Here is a 15,037-nt window from a genome sequence, read left to right as displayed (position 1 = left end):
TTACAGACATGATGTTGTCTCACCTCATTTTTTATTATATTTAATTTGAGTCCAACCTTTCGACTGTGTCACTGAAACATCAGACAGGAGCATGAGTTTTTACAGGTGACATAAGCATGATTAATTGATTTATTGATTGGTTTATTTTCCCAGGTGTCTCTGCGTCAGATGAACCAGACTCGGTTCTACGTGGTGGAGAGCAGGAACCGAGCGGTGCAGGTCAACCTGCTGATTGGAGGACTGCCCGCCCTGCTGAACAAAGAGGAGTACGCCAAGCTGATCCAGGAACACCTGACCATCAAAAGTGAGTGTGAGCCACTGGTTAACGTCACCTGAGACAAATTTACCTGAGAACATCACTCTGCATCCTCCTCTTTACTTCCTGTCTGCTGCTGCTTCTTCTTCTTCTTCTTCTTCTTATTGAGGTCAGCTCACAGTTTCTCTCTCGGTCTCTGCAGGTCATCTGGTCACCATCAGCCACATCTATGCCAGTCAAGGTGAGGCAATTGTCATGGAAATCATCCTGCTGGGTAGATGTTGAGGATATGTTCAGTGCTGTGATCAGTGATTAAATAATAGAATAAGAGCATCAGATCTTCTGTCTGTAACCAGCTTTTACATCATTTAATTTTTAATGTTGTAGTGACAGTTTGTTTCGCTTTAAAAGCAGCTGAGAGGCTGAAAAAGTCTCTTATAAGTCTTTCAGCTCTGTGTTCCCCAGCCTTTTCTGGTTTGTAGCCCCTTAAGACAAAGTTGAACAAAGACAGAATTTTGTCTCTTGGCTGAATCATTTTCTGAAAGATCTGAGCCATTGTTCCTCAACGGGGGTGTGTCTAACCCTAGGACAGTGGTTGGCAACCTGAAGCTCCAGAGCCACATGCAGCTCTTCAGCCCATCATCAGTGGCTCCTTGTGGCTTTGACAAAAAGTTATATAAACTAATGTCAGCTGTTTTTTTTTCCCAACATTTGAATTTTCAAATTCTATGGCCTGGCACTTTTTATTATAAATTTAGCTGAACCTAAACAGCAGTGGCTTCTTAAGTTTTCCTAGCTAGACTAGCTTTGGATTCCACATCCAAAAATCAAAAAGTGTAGTAAACGCATCAATAAATGCTCATTCAGATGTATTAGTAATGTTGATAACACTTTACTTGAAGGTATCTACTTAAAAATGACATGACGCTGTCATAACTATGACATGACACAGTCATAAACATTATGAACATGTCATAAGCGTTTATGACTGCTGTCATTAAGTGTCATTCGGTTTTTGTAATGACAAGTTGACATTGTTTGGGTTGTCTTGATTATGACAACTTGACATTAATCAAAGTGACATTACGAGAAGATGTCTTTGTCATGACAACTTGACATTAAATTTGTTTGGGATGTCCCTATTGTGACAACTTGACATTAACCAGGATGACATTACCAGAAGATGTCTTTGTCATAACAACTTGACATTGGGGCGTGGGTGGCTTAGTGGATAGAGCAGGCGCCCCATGTACAAGGCTGTTGTCGCAGCGGCCCGGGTTTGAGTCCAGCCTTTGCTGCATGTCATCCCCTCTCTCTCTCCCCCTCTCATACTTACTTCTCCTGTCCATTAAAGGCAAAAATGCCCCCAAAAATATCTTTAAAAAAAAACAAAAAACAACTTGACATTAACAAGAAATGCACATTTTTTTGTGTTTATGACAAGTTGACATAATGATTATTATTGTTATGACAAAGACATCTTCTGGTAATGTCATCTTGGTTAATGTCAAGTTGTCATAATAGGGACCTCCCAAACAAATTTAATGTTAAATTGTCATGCCAAAGCCAACTTCTGGTAATGTCACTTTGATTAATGTCAGGTTGTCATAATCAAGACAACCCAAACAATGTCATCTTGTCATTGCAATAATCAAGACAACCCAAACAATGTCATCTTGTCATTGCAAAAACTGAATGTCACTTAATGACAGCAGTCATAAACGTTTATGACATGTACATGATGTTTATGACAAGTTCATGACCGTGTCATGTCATAGTCATGACAGTGTCATGTCACCCTTATGTAGATACCTTCAAGTAAAGTGTTACCATAATGTTATAGGCTAAATAAGACTTAAATTATAAGGTTCAAATATGTTTTGCAGCTCCAGACACATTTTGTATTTATTTTTTTGGCCAAAAAAGGCTCTAGGAGTACTTTGAAGTAAGCAGGGGGTACTTAAGATTTTTTTAAGTCTTAATTTAAAACACTTAAGTCGTGCATTATTTCTATCCCAGCTGACACTGGGTGAGAGGCAGGGTTCACCCTGGACAGGTCACCAGACTATCACAGGGCTGACACATAGAGGCAGACAACCATTCACACTCACATTCACACCTACGGACAATATAGAGTCACCAATTAACCTGCATGTCTTTGGACTGTGGGAGGAAGCTGGAGTACCAGGAGGAAACCCACGCTGACACAGGGAGAACATGCAAACTCCACACAGAAGGGCAATAATTCTCTTTTTAACTGCAACGCAGAGTGGATATCTTCCTAACTCCACATAAACCATATTATTGTCAGGTTGTAAAGTATTCGTAAGAAAGAATTTGTAAAGCAACGAAAGTTGTCAGGTAGATGTAGTGGAGTAGGAAATACCAAATGGCACAAAAGGGAAAAGAACAAATACCTGAGACGTGTACTTATATCTGTGTGTGCTCAGGTGCAGTGGCATTGCAGATCTCGTGTTTCTCTGAAGCAGAGAGGATCTACATGTTGGCTAAAGACACGACTGTCAGCAACAAGACGCTCACTTCACTCGTTATCCCAGAGATCTTGGTGAGAATCATTTCATAAAACTACAAACACTGTTTCTGATGCAAACACACATGACTTCTAACCAGGATTTTATCAGGTTGTGTTTTGTCACTAGAAAGGTGACTAAATATAGTTCTTGTGAATGTCTTTCAGCACAATCAGCTGGGAGAAGATGTCTGTCCCCTGCTGGTGTTTGTCAACCCAAAGAGCGGCGGCCTGAAAGGCAGAGAGCTCCTCTACAGCTTCAGGAAACTTCTGAACCCTCATCAGGTCTTTGACATTTCCAATGGAGGACCGCTGGCAGGGTGAGAGAAACAAACGCACCCTGAGAGTTTCAGGTCTGAGAGTCAGCGCTGTGATGTCACTGACATCCACATCAGAGGGCAGATGATTATTGTCACATTTAATTCATAAGGAATGTCTCACTCGTAGATGACAAACAGTTTTCTCTATGCAAGACTTTTTAGTAATCAGATTACTTTAGAACGGCGACTGCAGCCTTTTTGATGACAGACGTCCTTACCGCGGTACAAAATCAAATGTTTCTGATGTTCCCTGTTCTTCTTCTTCTTTGATCCAGCCTCCACACATTCCGGGAGGTTCCCAGCTTTCGGGTGCTGGTCTGTGGGGGTGATGGGACAGTGGGCTGGGTGCTGGGAGTACTGGAAGCTGTGCGGCACAAACTGGTGTGTCGAGAGCCGCCCATCGGCATCGTACCGCTGGGAACAGGTCAGACCAGCACAGAGCAGCTCACTGACTCTGAGAGGTGAGAGGGTCAGTATCTACTAAAGTCTGTCTCGTCTCTGCAGGTAACGACTTGGCCCGTGTCCTGAGGTGGGGACCAGGTTACAGCGGCGAGGACCCCCACCACATCCTGGTCTCTGTGGATGAGGCCGACGAGGTTCTAATGGACCGGTGGACCATCCTGCTGGATGCACAGGACATTTCTGAGGACGGAAAGGACAACGGCTTCCTGGAGCCACCCAAGGTCTGGTCTAGGTCCTGCAGGACAGTCAGGAACATGTCATTAGGGTTTTATTAATCAGCCTCTCAAATCTGGAGTGCTGCATCTGTCTGATATCATAGAAATCTTTATAGGAAAATACAAAATCTGTGAGACCAAACTCTGTCTTAAAGGAGCAATGTGTAGGATTTAGTGGCATCGAGTAGTGAGCATTGCAGATGGCAACCGGCTGAAACTTCTCCCATGTGCCAAGCATGAACTCCTGGTCAGAATTCCTTTAGTGTCAATCGTTCTGGAGGTTTACAGTATATTTAACAGTAATAACGACAGGGTTAAATGTCTCTCTTTGTGTCTCAGATTGTGCAGATGAACAACTACTTTGGCCTCGGCATCGACGCAGAGCTCAGCCTCGACTTCCACCAGGCCCGAGAGGACGAACCTGATAAATTCACCAGCAGGTGACACTTGAGTTTATTCAGACACAGCTGAGACGTGTTTCTATAAAACAAAGACTTCATTTACATTCAGCTTCCTGTCTCCGCCCCCTCACAGGTTCCATAACAAAGGTGTGTACGTGAAGGTCGGCCTGCAGAAGATCAGTTACACCAGGAGTCTCCACAAAGAGCTGCAGCTTCAGGTCGACACTCAGAACGTCCCGTTACCAAACATAGAGGGGCTCATCTTCCTCAACATACCCAGGTAACACACACACTAAACACACATCATTTACATATCACATCCTCACTGTGACCTTACACTGACACATTCCTGTGTGTGTTTGTGTGTAGTTGGGGTTCTGGTGCTGACCTCTGGGGGTCAGAGGTCGATGGTCGCCATGAGAAACCAAGCATTGATGACGGCCTGCTTGAGGTGGTCGGGGTCACCGGGGTCGTTCACATGGTGAGAGAAGTCACAACTAGGGCTGTAACGTATACAGGAGTCCAGGTTTGGTGCAACTTTGGTACTGTGAAACAAACAAATAAATTGTGTGTGTGTGTGTGTGTGTGTGTGTGTGTAGGGCCAGGTGCAGAGCGGTATGCGCTCAGGGATTCGTATCGCTCAAGGGAACTACATCCGGCTGACGGTGAGCAAACCCATACCTGTCCAGGTGGACGGAGAACCGTGGATCCAACCGCCCGGACACATCATCATCTCTGCTGCTGGACCAAAGGTTTGTCCCTGTTGGGCACCTGTAGTTTGTCTTTTCTTTTCTTCCCTTTTTTTTCTGTCTTGCATCTTTCCTCCTTTCCATTTTTTTGTCCTTTTGTTTCCTTTCTTCTTTTGTTTTTTTCAATTCTTTTTTTTTTTTCTCGATCTTTTATTGTATTGATGTGATTCATTTTAGTTTGGTTTATTCTGAGTGCCTTTACTTGAACTGGAGTTTGAGATACACTGTGTGCACCTGTAGTTTATTTGTAGTTTGGTATTTTCTGTGTATACCTGTTGTGTGTTCGTAGTTTGGTGTAATTTATTTATACCTGTAGTTTACCTGTAGTTTGGAGTTTGCTATGTATTCATGGGATTTACCTGTAGTTTGGTATATTCTGTGTATACCTGTAGTTTATCCTTAGTCTGGCATTTTGTGTGTATACCTGTAGTTAAGCCTTAGTTTTGCATTTTGTGTGTATACCTGTAGTTCATTAGTAGTTTGGTATCCTTACTTTCGTATATTGTGTGTATACCTGTAATTTATTTGTTGTTTGGTGTTTTCTGTGTTTACCTGTAGTTTATCCTTGGTTTGGTATATTGTGTGTATACCTGTAGTTTATTTGTTGTTTGGTGTTTTCTGTCTTTACCTGCTGTTTATCCTTAGCTTGATATATTGTGTGTATACCTGTTATTTATTTGTTGTTTGGTGTTTTCTGTGTGTACCTGTAGTTTATTTGTTGTTTGGTGTTTTCTGTGTTTACCTGTTGTTTATCCTTAGTTTGATATATTGTGTGTATACCTGTAGTTTATTTGTTGTTTGGTGTTTTCTGTGTTTATCCTTGGTTTGGTATATTGTGTGTATACCTGTAGTTTATTTGTTGTTTGGTGTTTTCTGTGTTTATCCTTGGTTTGGTATATTGTGTGTATACCTGTAGTTTATCCTTTGTTAAGTACATTGTTTGTATACCTGTAGTTTAGCCTTAGTTTGACATTTTGTTGTTTGGTATTTATCCCCAGTTTGATATATTGTGTGTTTACCTGTTGTTTATTTGTTGTTTGGTGTTTTCTGTGTTTACCTGTAGTTTCTTAGTAGTTTGGTATATTGTGTGTATACCTGTAGTTTATTTGTTGTTTGGTGTTTTCTTTGTTTACCTGTAGTTTATCCTTAGTTTGATATATTGTGTGTATACCTGTAGTTTATTTGTTGTTTCGTGTTTTCTGTGTTTACCTGTAGTTTATCCTTGGTTTGGTTTATTGTGTGTATAGCTGTAATTTATTTTTTGTTTGGTGTTTTCTGTGTTTACCTGTAGTTTCTTAGTAGTATGGTATATTGTGTGTATACCTGTAGTTTATTTGTTGTTTGGTGTTTTCTTTGTTTACCTGTAGTTTATCCTTAGTTTGATATATTGTGTGTATACCTGTAGTTTATTTGTTGTTTCGTGTTTTCTGTGTTTACCTGTAGTTTATCCTTGGTTTGGTTTATTGTGTGTATAGCTGTAATTTATTTTTTGTTTGGTGTTTTCTGTGTTTACCTGTAGTTTATCCTTGGTTTGGTATATTGTGTGTATACCTGTAGTTTATCCTTTGTTAAGTACATTGTGTGTATACCTGTAGTTTATCCTTAGTTTGGCATTTTGTATGTATACATGTAGTTCATTCGTAGTTTGGTATCCTTACTTTTGTATATTGTATGTATACCTGTAATATATTTGTTGTTTGGTATTTATCCTCAGTTTGATATATTGTGTGTTTACCTGTAGTTTCTCAGTTTGGTATTTCTGTGTATACCTGTAGTTAATTAGCAGTTTGATATTTTCCATATTTACCTGAAGTTTATCCTTAGTTTGGTCTGGTATATTGTGTGTATACCTGTAGTTTATTTAGTGTTTAATATTTTCTGTGTTTACCTGCAGTTTATCCTTAGTTTGATATATTGTGTGTGTACCTGTAGTTTATTAGCAGTCTGGTATTTTCTGTGTTAACCTGTAGTTTATTTGTTGTTATTTATACTCCATATTTTCTCTGCTGTGTCTGCAGGTTCGGATGCTGAGGAAGTCGAAGCAGAAGCAGAAGAAGTCTGGTTCAAAGGACGGACGTTCTGAGAGTCCGTCCTCCAGAGATGGAGGACACTGACCAACCTGCCTGAAAATCAGTGTCGTGGATTTTACCTACTTCCTGCTGCACCTGGGAGGCCATTTTGGTGCCAACTGTAATTTCACTCATGTAGCTGTGTAGCGATGCTGACGGGCTGCAGGTCGACTTGATTGAAGGAGGTTTAACGTTTACACACGTTGGGACGAAGAACTGGATCGCCTCAAGTTTGGTACAGTTGGGATCACATTTCCATCCTGCTGACTGAACACTTATCACTTACAGATGGTTAATATTCAGAAACTAAATTGACTTTTGTACCTAAAGCGTAACAATAACATGTAATTCATAGATTAAAATTATTCTGCATAGATTAAGAAAGAGTTGACAATTTCTCAGTATGAATAAGCTTCAGCATTGAACAAAAAAGTTATAGTATTTAACAGAAGTGAGTTTCTGTCCAGATGTGACTGTATATGTACAGTAGGTAGCAGTAGACTCAGTTTCAGTTGATTTATTGTAGTAACTTTAGTTGTAAAAAGTAATGTGCAGCTATAGAGTGATTATGACCTCAGTGTTGGTCATATTGTCATTTGAGAATATGAAAAAACTGAAGTACTGAAGCACTCCTGAAGAGACCGACAGGCAGTTTCTTTGAGAAGCTGTAACCTCATTACATTAATCTTAACCATAGAGCTCCTGGGAGGCTGAGCTGGCTCTCTTCTTCTTCTTCTTCTTCTCTTGTGTAGAATTCTTTGGTAATGGTGGTTTTAGACAGCATTCATGTTGCAGTGAAGCTCCTCAAAGCTAATGAGCGCACAGAATCAGACAAGAAATCTCTAAAACCACCGTGCAGAGTCAGTGTGTAACCGGAACAAGAATCAAGGAACTGATGAAAAAACTAAGATAAATAAGTAAGATCAGACTGAGCTGTGGCAACAAGTTTTAAACTCAAGATAAAGTGGTAAAGCCTGAAGCACAATTTGTATTTTAGCAAATGGGAAATGTGAAGCTTTTACTTGTACACCAACTGTAAATATTTGATTGGACGTATGTGTCCATGTTTCACGAGGTTTGTTTTGCCACAAATAATCATTTTGTTATAATATTTAGCACAAGACATCGATCTTGTGCATATTAGATAATAACGTGTGAACAAAGGATTAAAAAAATATCTTTTGTGATTTTGGAGACTTCATAGAAACCTATAAAAACATGTGACATTATCGGATTTACACAAAATCTGGCAGTTGCATATCTGTATCTGCTTAAGTTAATCACTTCAAATACTTGCACTCGTATGAAAAAAATTGTCAGTCCTAGATCATGTATTTTGCGAAAAGTTAGAAAAAGTAGCCTATAAAACAAGAGACGCTGCCGTAAATAGTAGCACATAATAATCAAAAAAAGTTAGCATTGGGCTAAGTGCTCATATGACCAAGTTTGCAACCTTAACAATTTTGTTTTGATTAGCTTAGCACAAAACAACAATTAGTGCACAAAGTTACAACAAATTAATTACATTAATTACTTATCAATTAATTACAACAAATAAAAATCAGAATTTTACAGGTTGTTCCGAAACATAAGCCTGCCAAGAAATCTGTACGTTAATTTGTATCTTTACGTTAGTTGGCTGCTAAGTTACATAATTGACTTATCTGTTTGTCCAACTTTCATATTAAGATTGCAAAACATCAGCTGGAATGCTACAGATGTTGTTCTTGCTACGATAGAAACTGTGCTGCAGGTTTACACTTGATTTTCAGTTTAACGTTTTCAGCTGTGAAGTCTGACTGACTTTTCCTTCTTTGTCTTCTCCGATAGCAGTTAGCTTGGTCTTCTCCGATAGCAGTTAGCTTGTTGAGTCTAAAGTGCATTTTATTAAACTGAGTTTATCTGAGTTTTCGAGCGGCAAACCCAAAATTTAAAAGAGACAAATGTTTGCTATTTTTGTAACGGACAACACAGTTGTTCGTAAATTCCCTCTTGCCCCCAAAGCCAACAGAAGAGATCACATTAGAAAATGAGCCATTGTAATCAAAGGCTGCACCAGTTACTACTAGCTAAATTACAGTGCCATATCTAGCTTGCAAGCTGGTTAGCAAAGCTAGCTACTTTGCTAGTATGCCAAAACAAAACTTAATTTAAGTAAAATAGCTGTAGCTGCGGATAGCACTCAAAACTGAAAGCTAGAAAACTAGCTCAGTGTTAGCTTAGCAAGCTGGTTGCTAAGATAGCTTTCTAAAACAAAATAAAAAACAAATATCAATTAATTTCAGGAAGAACAAAAATGTAAAAAATGGTATAAATTTAGTAAAATTGGGGGACAAAATGTGGCACTGCAATTAAAGATAGCACCAGACATTAGCTAGTAAACTAGCTACATTGCTAGCTAAACTAAACTAGAAACATCATTAGGTTGGCAGGCTAGTTAGCAAACTAGTTTGCCAAAACTTAATTTGTGGAATAAATTGAGCTGGCAAGCTAGTTGCCAAGCTAGCTTGCCAAAACAATATTAAAACAAAACTCAGTTAAACGTAACAATGAAAATGTAAATCAAGGGTATGAATTTAATAAAACGTGGGAACAAAATGTGGCACTGTTAATGATTGTGGCACTGAAATTATAGATCAGACATGAGCTAGAAAATTAGCTACATTAGCCTACTAGCTAATCTAACCAGAAATGTTAGCAAGCTACTGTATTAGCAAGCTTGCTAGATAGCAAGTTAGATTGCCAAAACTGAAATTTGTAGATTAAATTGAGGGTTTAAATAAACTTTCCTTCAATTACTAAAATGGGGGAACACAGTGAAGCTACGGATATCACTAGAAACTGAAAGCTAGAAAACTAGCTTAGTATTAGCTTGGCGAGCTGGTTGCCAAGCCAGCTCGCCAAAACAATGTTAAAACAAAATTCAATCAAACAAAAAATAAATAGGTAAATCAAGGGTATAAATTAATAAAATGCCGAAACAAAATGTGGCACTGTGAATGACTGTGGCACTGGGATTATAGATATCACACATGAGCTAGAAAATGAGCTACATTAGTCAACAGCTAATCTAAACCAGAAATATTAGTGAATAAAAAAAAATATTGGCTAATTAGCTACTAGCAAGCTAGCTAATTACTTATATGAAGGCATAAAATTAAATTTATCACATTATTAGTTATTTGAAGCAATGCGTTGCAATTTGAGGGTAAAATTGCTCAATTTAGGAGACAATTTGTTGAAAAAATTCAGTGTATAACCAAATGTCTCAGTATATACAGTAACTTTGAACTGTCAAAATGATCATTTCCTCCAGAGTGTGACTGTAAAATAATCATAATATTCCTGTAATAATAGCCATTTGTACAATATCCGATCTGCTATTCTAAAATGTTAACCTAAATTATTTTCTACAAGTTATTATTAGGTTTCTAACATCAATGCTGTTATTGCTCAAAGGTATAAAAGTGCAGATGCATGAGTTTATTTTGCTGCCACCAGGAAACTTTGCGAACATGAGCTTCAGCTGCCAGTTTGAACGCAAACGCCTCTTGACAGAAAGACGGAGGAGAATTTAGTTAAAGAGGAACTTCGTCCACATTCCCGGAGATGCAGAACGTTAAGACTCTGGGCTAGATCTTATGCTGAACGTCTCAGCTCTTCATGTAGCCACAACAGTATTTGATCACTGTACTCTGGTTATAATATTTAGGTTTTTTTTTTTTTTATTACAAGATCTATTATTTTTGACGTCTTTGGTGCTAGAATAATATCTCATAGTTCTGTGTTTCAAGATTCAAGGATCTTGGTTTTATTCAAAGCCTCAAACCAAACCCAAGTAGACGGATGCTCATAGTTAATGAATTTATTTAATGAATTTAATAAATACAGATTACAGTGAGGGTTTCTGGCCTTGAATAAAGGATGATCTGATACATCAGAGGCATTAACTGTTCATTTCTTTTGACTGTGGAGTAAACTGCTGAGCTTCATCAGTAGTCAGAGGTGTTTCCTACAGTCGACACTGTGTGTACTGACACGTAGCTGTGAGTAGTTTAAACTGTACACATAAGAGATACTGTCACAGTGTTTTATTACATGTATGAAGTACTGTAGTTCTGAGTGTTGAGTGTATTTACAGCAGCATTTTATCTCCTCTTCATTCACACTAATGAGTCAGTCTGTCGCTGTTTAAGAATCACAACTGCTGGTTTTACATGTTCTAAACAATTAGGTGCATAAACTTCACATTCCTGCTCATCATTCTCCAAGTAATTTTCAGTCACTGTTTTCAATTTATTTCTATGAAAACCAGATTGCAGAGACTTGAAACTTGCTGCAGAGATATTTAGTGATGTCAGTTTTGTTTTTGAAAACTCCGCTTTTGTGCATTTAAGAAGCTTGACATGTAAGAGCTGACAGTCGCCTGCCAAGTTATTTTGTCGTGTAATATTTTTGCAAAAAGGCAAAACAATTCAAAGCAATGGTGGAGCACACATAGTTATTTTGCAGGTATTTATTACATCCTTTATTTTCATTTTTTTTATTTTTTTCATCGGAAAATCAAGCACAGGATTCATGATTTTTGTTTTATTTTATTTATTGATTTATTTTGTAGGGCTGTCCCGAATACCATTTCTGGGGTTTGGAAGCTTCTGTAATAATTACCCACAAATATTCGACCCATGAGGAGTCTATTGAATATCCTGAAACAGGGGTCAGTGATGGTGCTGAGGACACTGACCTCATTCATGTCAGAGAGAGGCCACCTCCTTTCAGTTTTGTCCACCAGTTTACTGGTGAAAGACCACAACAAAAAATTATGCATTCAAATACTGATTTAGACATACTGATTACCGAGGCAACAACTGAAGCCTCAAATTACCGTAAAACTTAAATTAGTAGCCCGGGCTATTATTTGCTTAAATCACTGAAATCAATGGGCCTATATTTGGGACAGGCCTTTAGTTCCTTTCACACATAACTATTGCTCAGCAAAGATCAGGAAATACAATCACATTGTTTATTTAAACCAGTATGAATATTACATGTTTAGAAATGAGGCTTCAGATAATATATCAGTACTGAATCATTCATTTGATCTAGCTGCGACAAACAGCGCATCACAGAGTAAGAATTATGACGGCACCCAGCATACCGACACAACACCACTTTATCCTGTTAAAACAGTCCTCACAACTTGGATTCATTTTGATGAAAAACCCTTTTGATTCTTTTGATCTGAGGAATATGAATAACTTACAGGGTAATCGAGGAATGGACACATAATTTTAGGTAGCCAACAACCTGCTTTTACACATCTGAAGAACTTTTATTATAAAAATGAACTGCTTGGCAACCAGACCAGGCTTCTAATTGTGACAGGCCTTTATTTGTCAAAATGTGTAGCCACACTGGGGTAGTAAAAGGGACTGGGCGTTTAATTGGGACTAGGGTTTTAATTTAAGTTTTACGGTATTAAGGTCAGCCCTATTTTTTAGAATGGAAATGTTGATTTAAACTGTAAAATCCCAGCTTCCTGAAATGCACCTTCTTTTTTTTTTCCAGAAGTTCCTCTTCAAAAGTGACTACAAAAAACACTAGATGGTGTTGAGCCTCTGAAGTTCACTAGTGCACTAGTTATTGTCTTGTTCACACAGGTTATAAGAAAAACACCTTTTAGGACTTCAAGTCTCTGTTCATATGATTATATAACTAATATAACAAAAGTTAACTGGTAAATTCAGCAGGAAGTTTCACTTCTCTGTAAGTTGAATTTGACAGAGATGAACTGAAATCATCTTAAAAACTGTCACTATGATTTGCAGGAATATAAAGTTCACTGGCTATAAAGCTAAAAGATGCACAACCAGCAGTTTCGTCGTCAGACTTGAACAAAAAACAAAGCACAAAACATCCTGCAGCTGATGTTCCAACACTGAAGATGAATTTATTTAGTCCAAAGTAAACACTCAAAGTGTTTTCGCCATTTATGACCTAAGAAAGTCCAGACTGAAGAGAACTAACGGGGTTCATTTGGACAAAAATGAATGACAACATCAGATTAAAAGTAGTGTCGAAAATATAGACACAGATTTGTCACCTGAAAGATGAGTTCCCAAACGGCCAAAAAAGAATCAGAAAAAAGAAAACGTAAAATCTCCTTTTACGCTCAAATAATGAGCAAATTAAGAATCTAAAGCGACAGTTTATGATGTCATCATATCTTAAAACTGTTTTTATGGCTGCATTATTCCATCAAATGGAAAAATTGTGCACGTCTGCTGAATCATTTTAGACCCAGATTTAGTCTTTTTTCAATACTTCTAAATAAATCTTCACCACAATTTGAATTAAAGTTTGGTTGGATTGAATAAATGGCGGACAAACCAGAAACTGAATCAGCAGAATTTCAGCCTAAAATCTTTTCTTAATTTGTGCGCTTTTTGAGCAGATATTTCCTCGTGCATCCAAAACAGTCAGATTTCTGTAAACCCTAAATGTTTCTGTTTCTCCACACTCCTCCATCGATGACATAAACTACTTTCATTTGTCGTTGAATGTTTAAAAAAAATGTGCTTATACGTGATCTTTCTGCTTCTCTGCGTCCGTCGTGCCTCATAGTGTCAGACTCACCTGTCGTCACTAAGCCCCGCCCGCCTGACAGCAGGCCAGGTGGTGGTTCGTCCAGCAGGTGGAGGTCTGTGTAGTGCCTCATAGAGAAACGCTTCGACACCCTCAGTGCTCTGATGTTTAACGTGAGTGTGTGTTAACATGTGTTAACGCGCGTGTGTGTTTCCTGTGTGTGAGCTAACGTGCCTCCAGATGTCATCTAGATTTTTCTTTTTGCTGTAACTATGTTCAGTTTTATTACCTGAAGTTTTATTGAATAGATGATATGTATATTTTTGCAGACAGAAGCTGTTTTTTTTCTATTTTAGTTTCAACTGTAAAGTTTTAACTGTAAATTGCACTAATTGTTCTACAGATGCTCTTAGATGTGACGTTCAGATTATTATGAATGTTGTAACATTTAAAGCTGAATATATAATAGTACATATATATGTTTAAATAACTGATTCTTATATGTGTTTAATCACAATAAACTAAATACCATCTAAGAACTAATCATGGTGTCTGTCATGTTTCTCTTTTAACTGGTGACATCTGCAGCATTATTGACAGTGGTGTAAAGTAACAAAGTACATTTACTTAAATACAGATTTGAAGTATTTGTACTTTACTTCAGTAATTTCATTGAATGCTGCAGATATTCTTCTGTTTACTCTTCTATATTAAACTGTGCAGACTCAGATTATTACAACATATACAGACAACTAATAAATTATGTTGTATGTTATACATACACTCACCAGCCACTTTATTAGGTACACCTGTAATGCAAATAGCTAAGTTCAAACGGAGCATCAGAATGATGAAGAAAGGTGATTTAAGTGACTTTGAGCGTGGCATGGTTGTTGGTGCCAGACGGGCTGGTCTGAGTATTTACTGGGATTTTCAGCACAACCATCTCTAGGGTTTACAGAGGATGGTCCCAAAAAGAGAAAATATCCAGTGAGCCAAAATGCCTTGTTGATGCCAGAGGTCAGAGGAGAATGGCCAGACTGGTTCAAGATGATAGAAAGGCAACAGGAAGTCAAATAAGCACTGGTTCCAACCAAGGTGTGCAGAAGAGCATCTCTGAAGCAACAACACCTTGTCCAACCTTGAAGCAGATGGGCTACAGCAGCAGAAGACCACACCAGGTGCCACTCCTGTCAGCTAACAACAGGAAACTGAGGCTACAATTCACACGAGTTTTCTCACCATGCAGCATGGATCCATCCTGCCTTGTATCAACAGATAACGCACCATGTCACAAAGCTCACATCATCTCAAACATGACAATGAGTTCACTGTACTCCAATGGCCTCCACAGTCACCAGATCTCAGTCCAATAGAGCACCTTTGGGATGTGCTGGAACGGGAGATTCTCATCATGGATGTGCAGCCAACAAATCTGCAGCAACATTCA

The 15,037-nt window shown here is 38.3% G+C and overlaps 1 protein-coding gene across 1 annotated transcript in view; it reads left to right on the top strand.

Annotated features, from left to right (window-relative positions):
• dgkq (diacylglycerol kinase theta) overlaps window positions 1-14,130 on the top strand; it is a 40,153-nt gene extending 26,023 nt beyond the window's left edge. The window contains exons 13-23 of the mRNA XM_033633567.2: window positions 154-304; window positions 459-497; window positions 2,707-2,822; window positions 2,955-3,106; window positions 3,382-3,530; window positions 3,611-3,789; window positions 4,123-4,223; window positions 4,318-4,464; window positions 4,554-4,665; window positions 4,784-4,936; window positions 6,952-14,130. Coding sequence (XP_033489458.1) covers window positions 154-304; window positions 459-497; window positions 2,707-2,822; window positions 2,955-3,106; window positions 3,382-3,530; window positions 3,611-3,789; window positions 4,123-4,223; window positions 4,318-4,464; window positions 4,554-4,665; window positions 4,784-4,936; window positions 6,952-7,047 — 1,395 coding nt within the window. The 3' untranslated portion in view covers window positions 7,048-14,130. The remainder of the gene's footprint in view (window positions 1-153; window positions 305-458; window positions 498-2,706; window positions 2,823-2,954; window positions 3,107-3,381; window positions 3,531-3,610; window positions 3,790-4,122; window positions 4,224-4,317; window positions 4,465-4,553; window positions 4,666-4,783; window positions 4,937-6,951) is intronic.
• Window positions 14,131-15,037: the final 907 nt, after the last annotated feature.

The sequence above is a fragment of the Epinephelus lanceolatus genome, chromosome 7 (assembly GCF_041903045.1).
Source record: "Epinephelus lanceolatus isolate andai-2023 chromosome 7, ASM4190304v1, whole genome shotgun sequence".
Taxonomy (NCBI): Eukaryota; Metazoa; Chordata; class Actinopteri; order Perciformes; family Serranidae; genus Epinephelus; species Epinephelus lanceolatus.
This window is presented reverse-complemented; position numbering and strand designations above follow the sequence as displayed.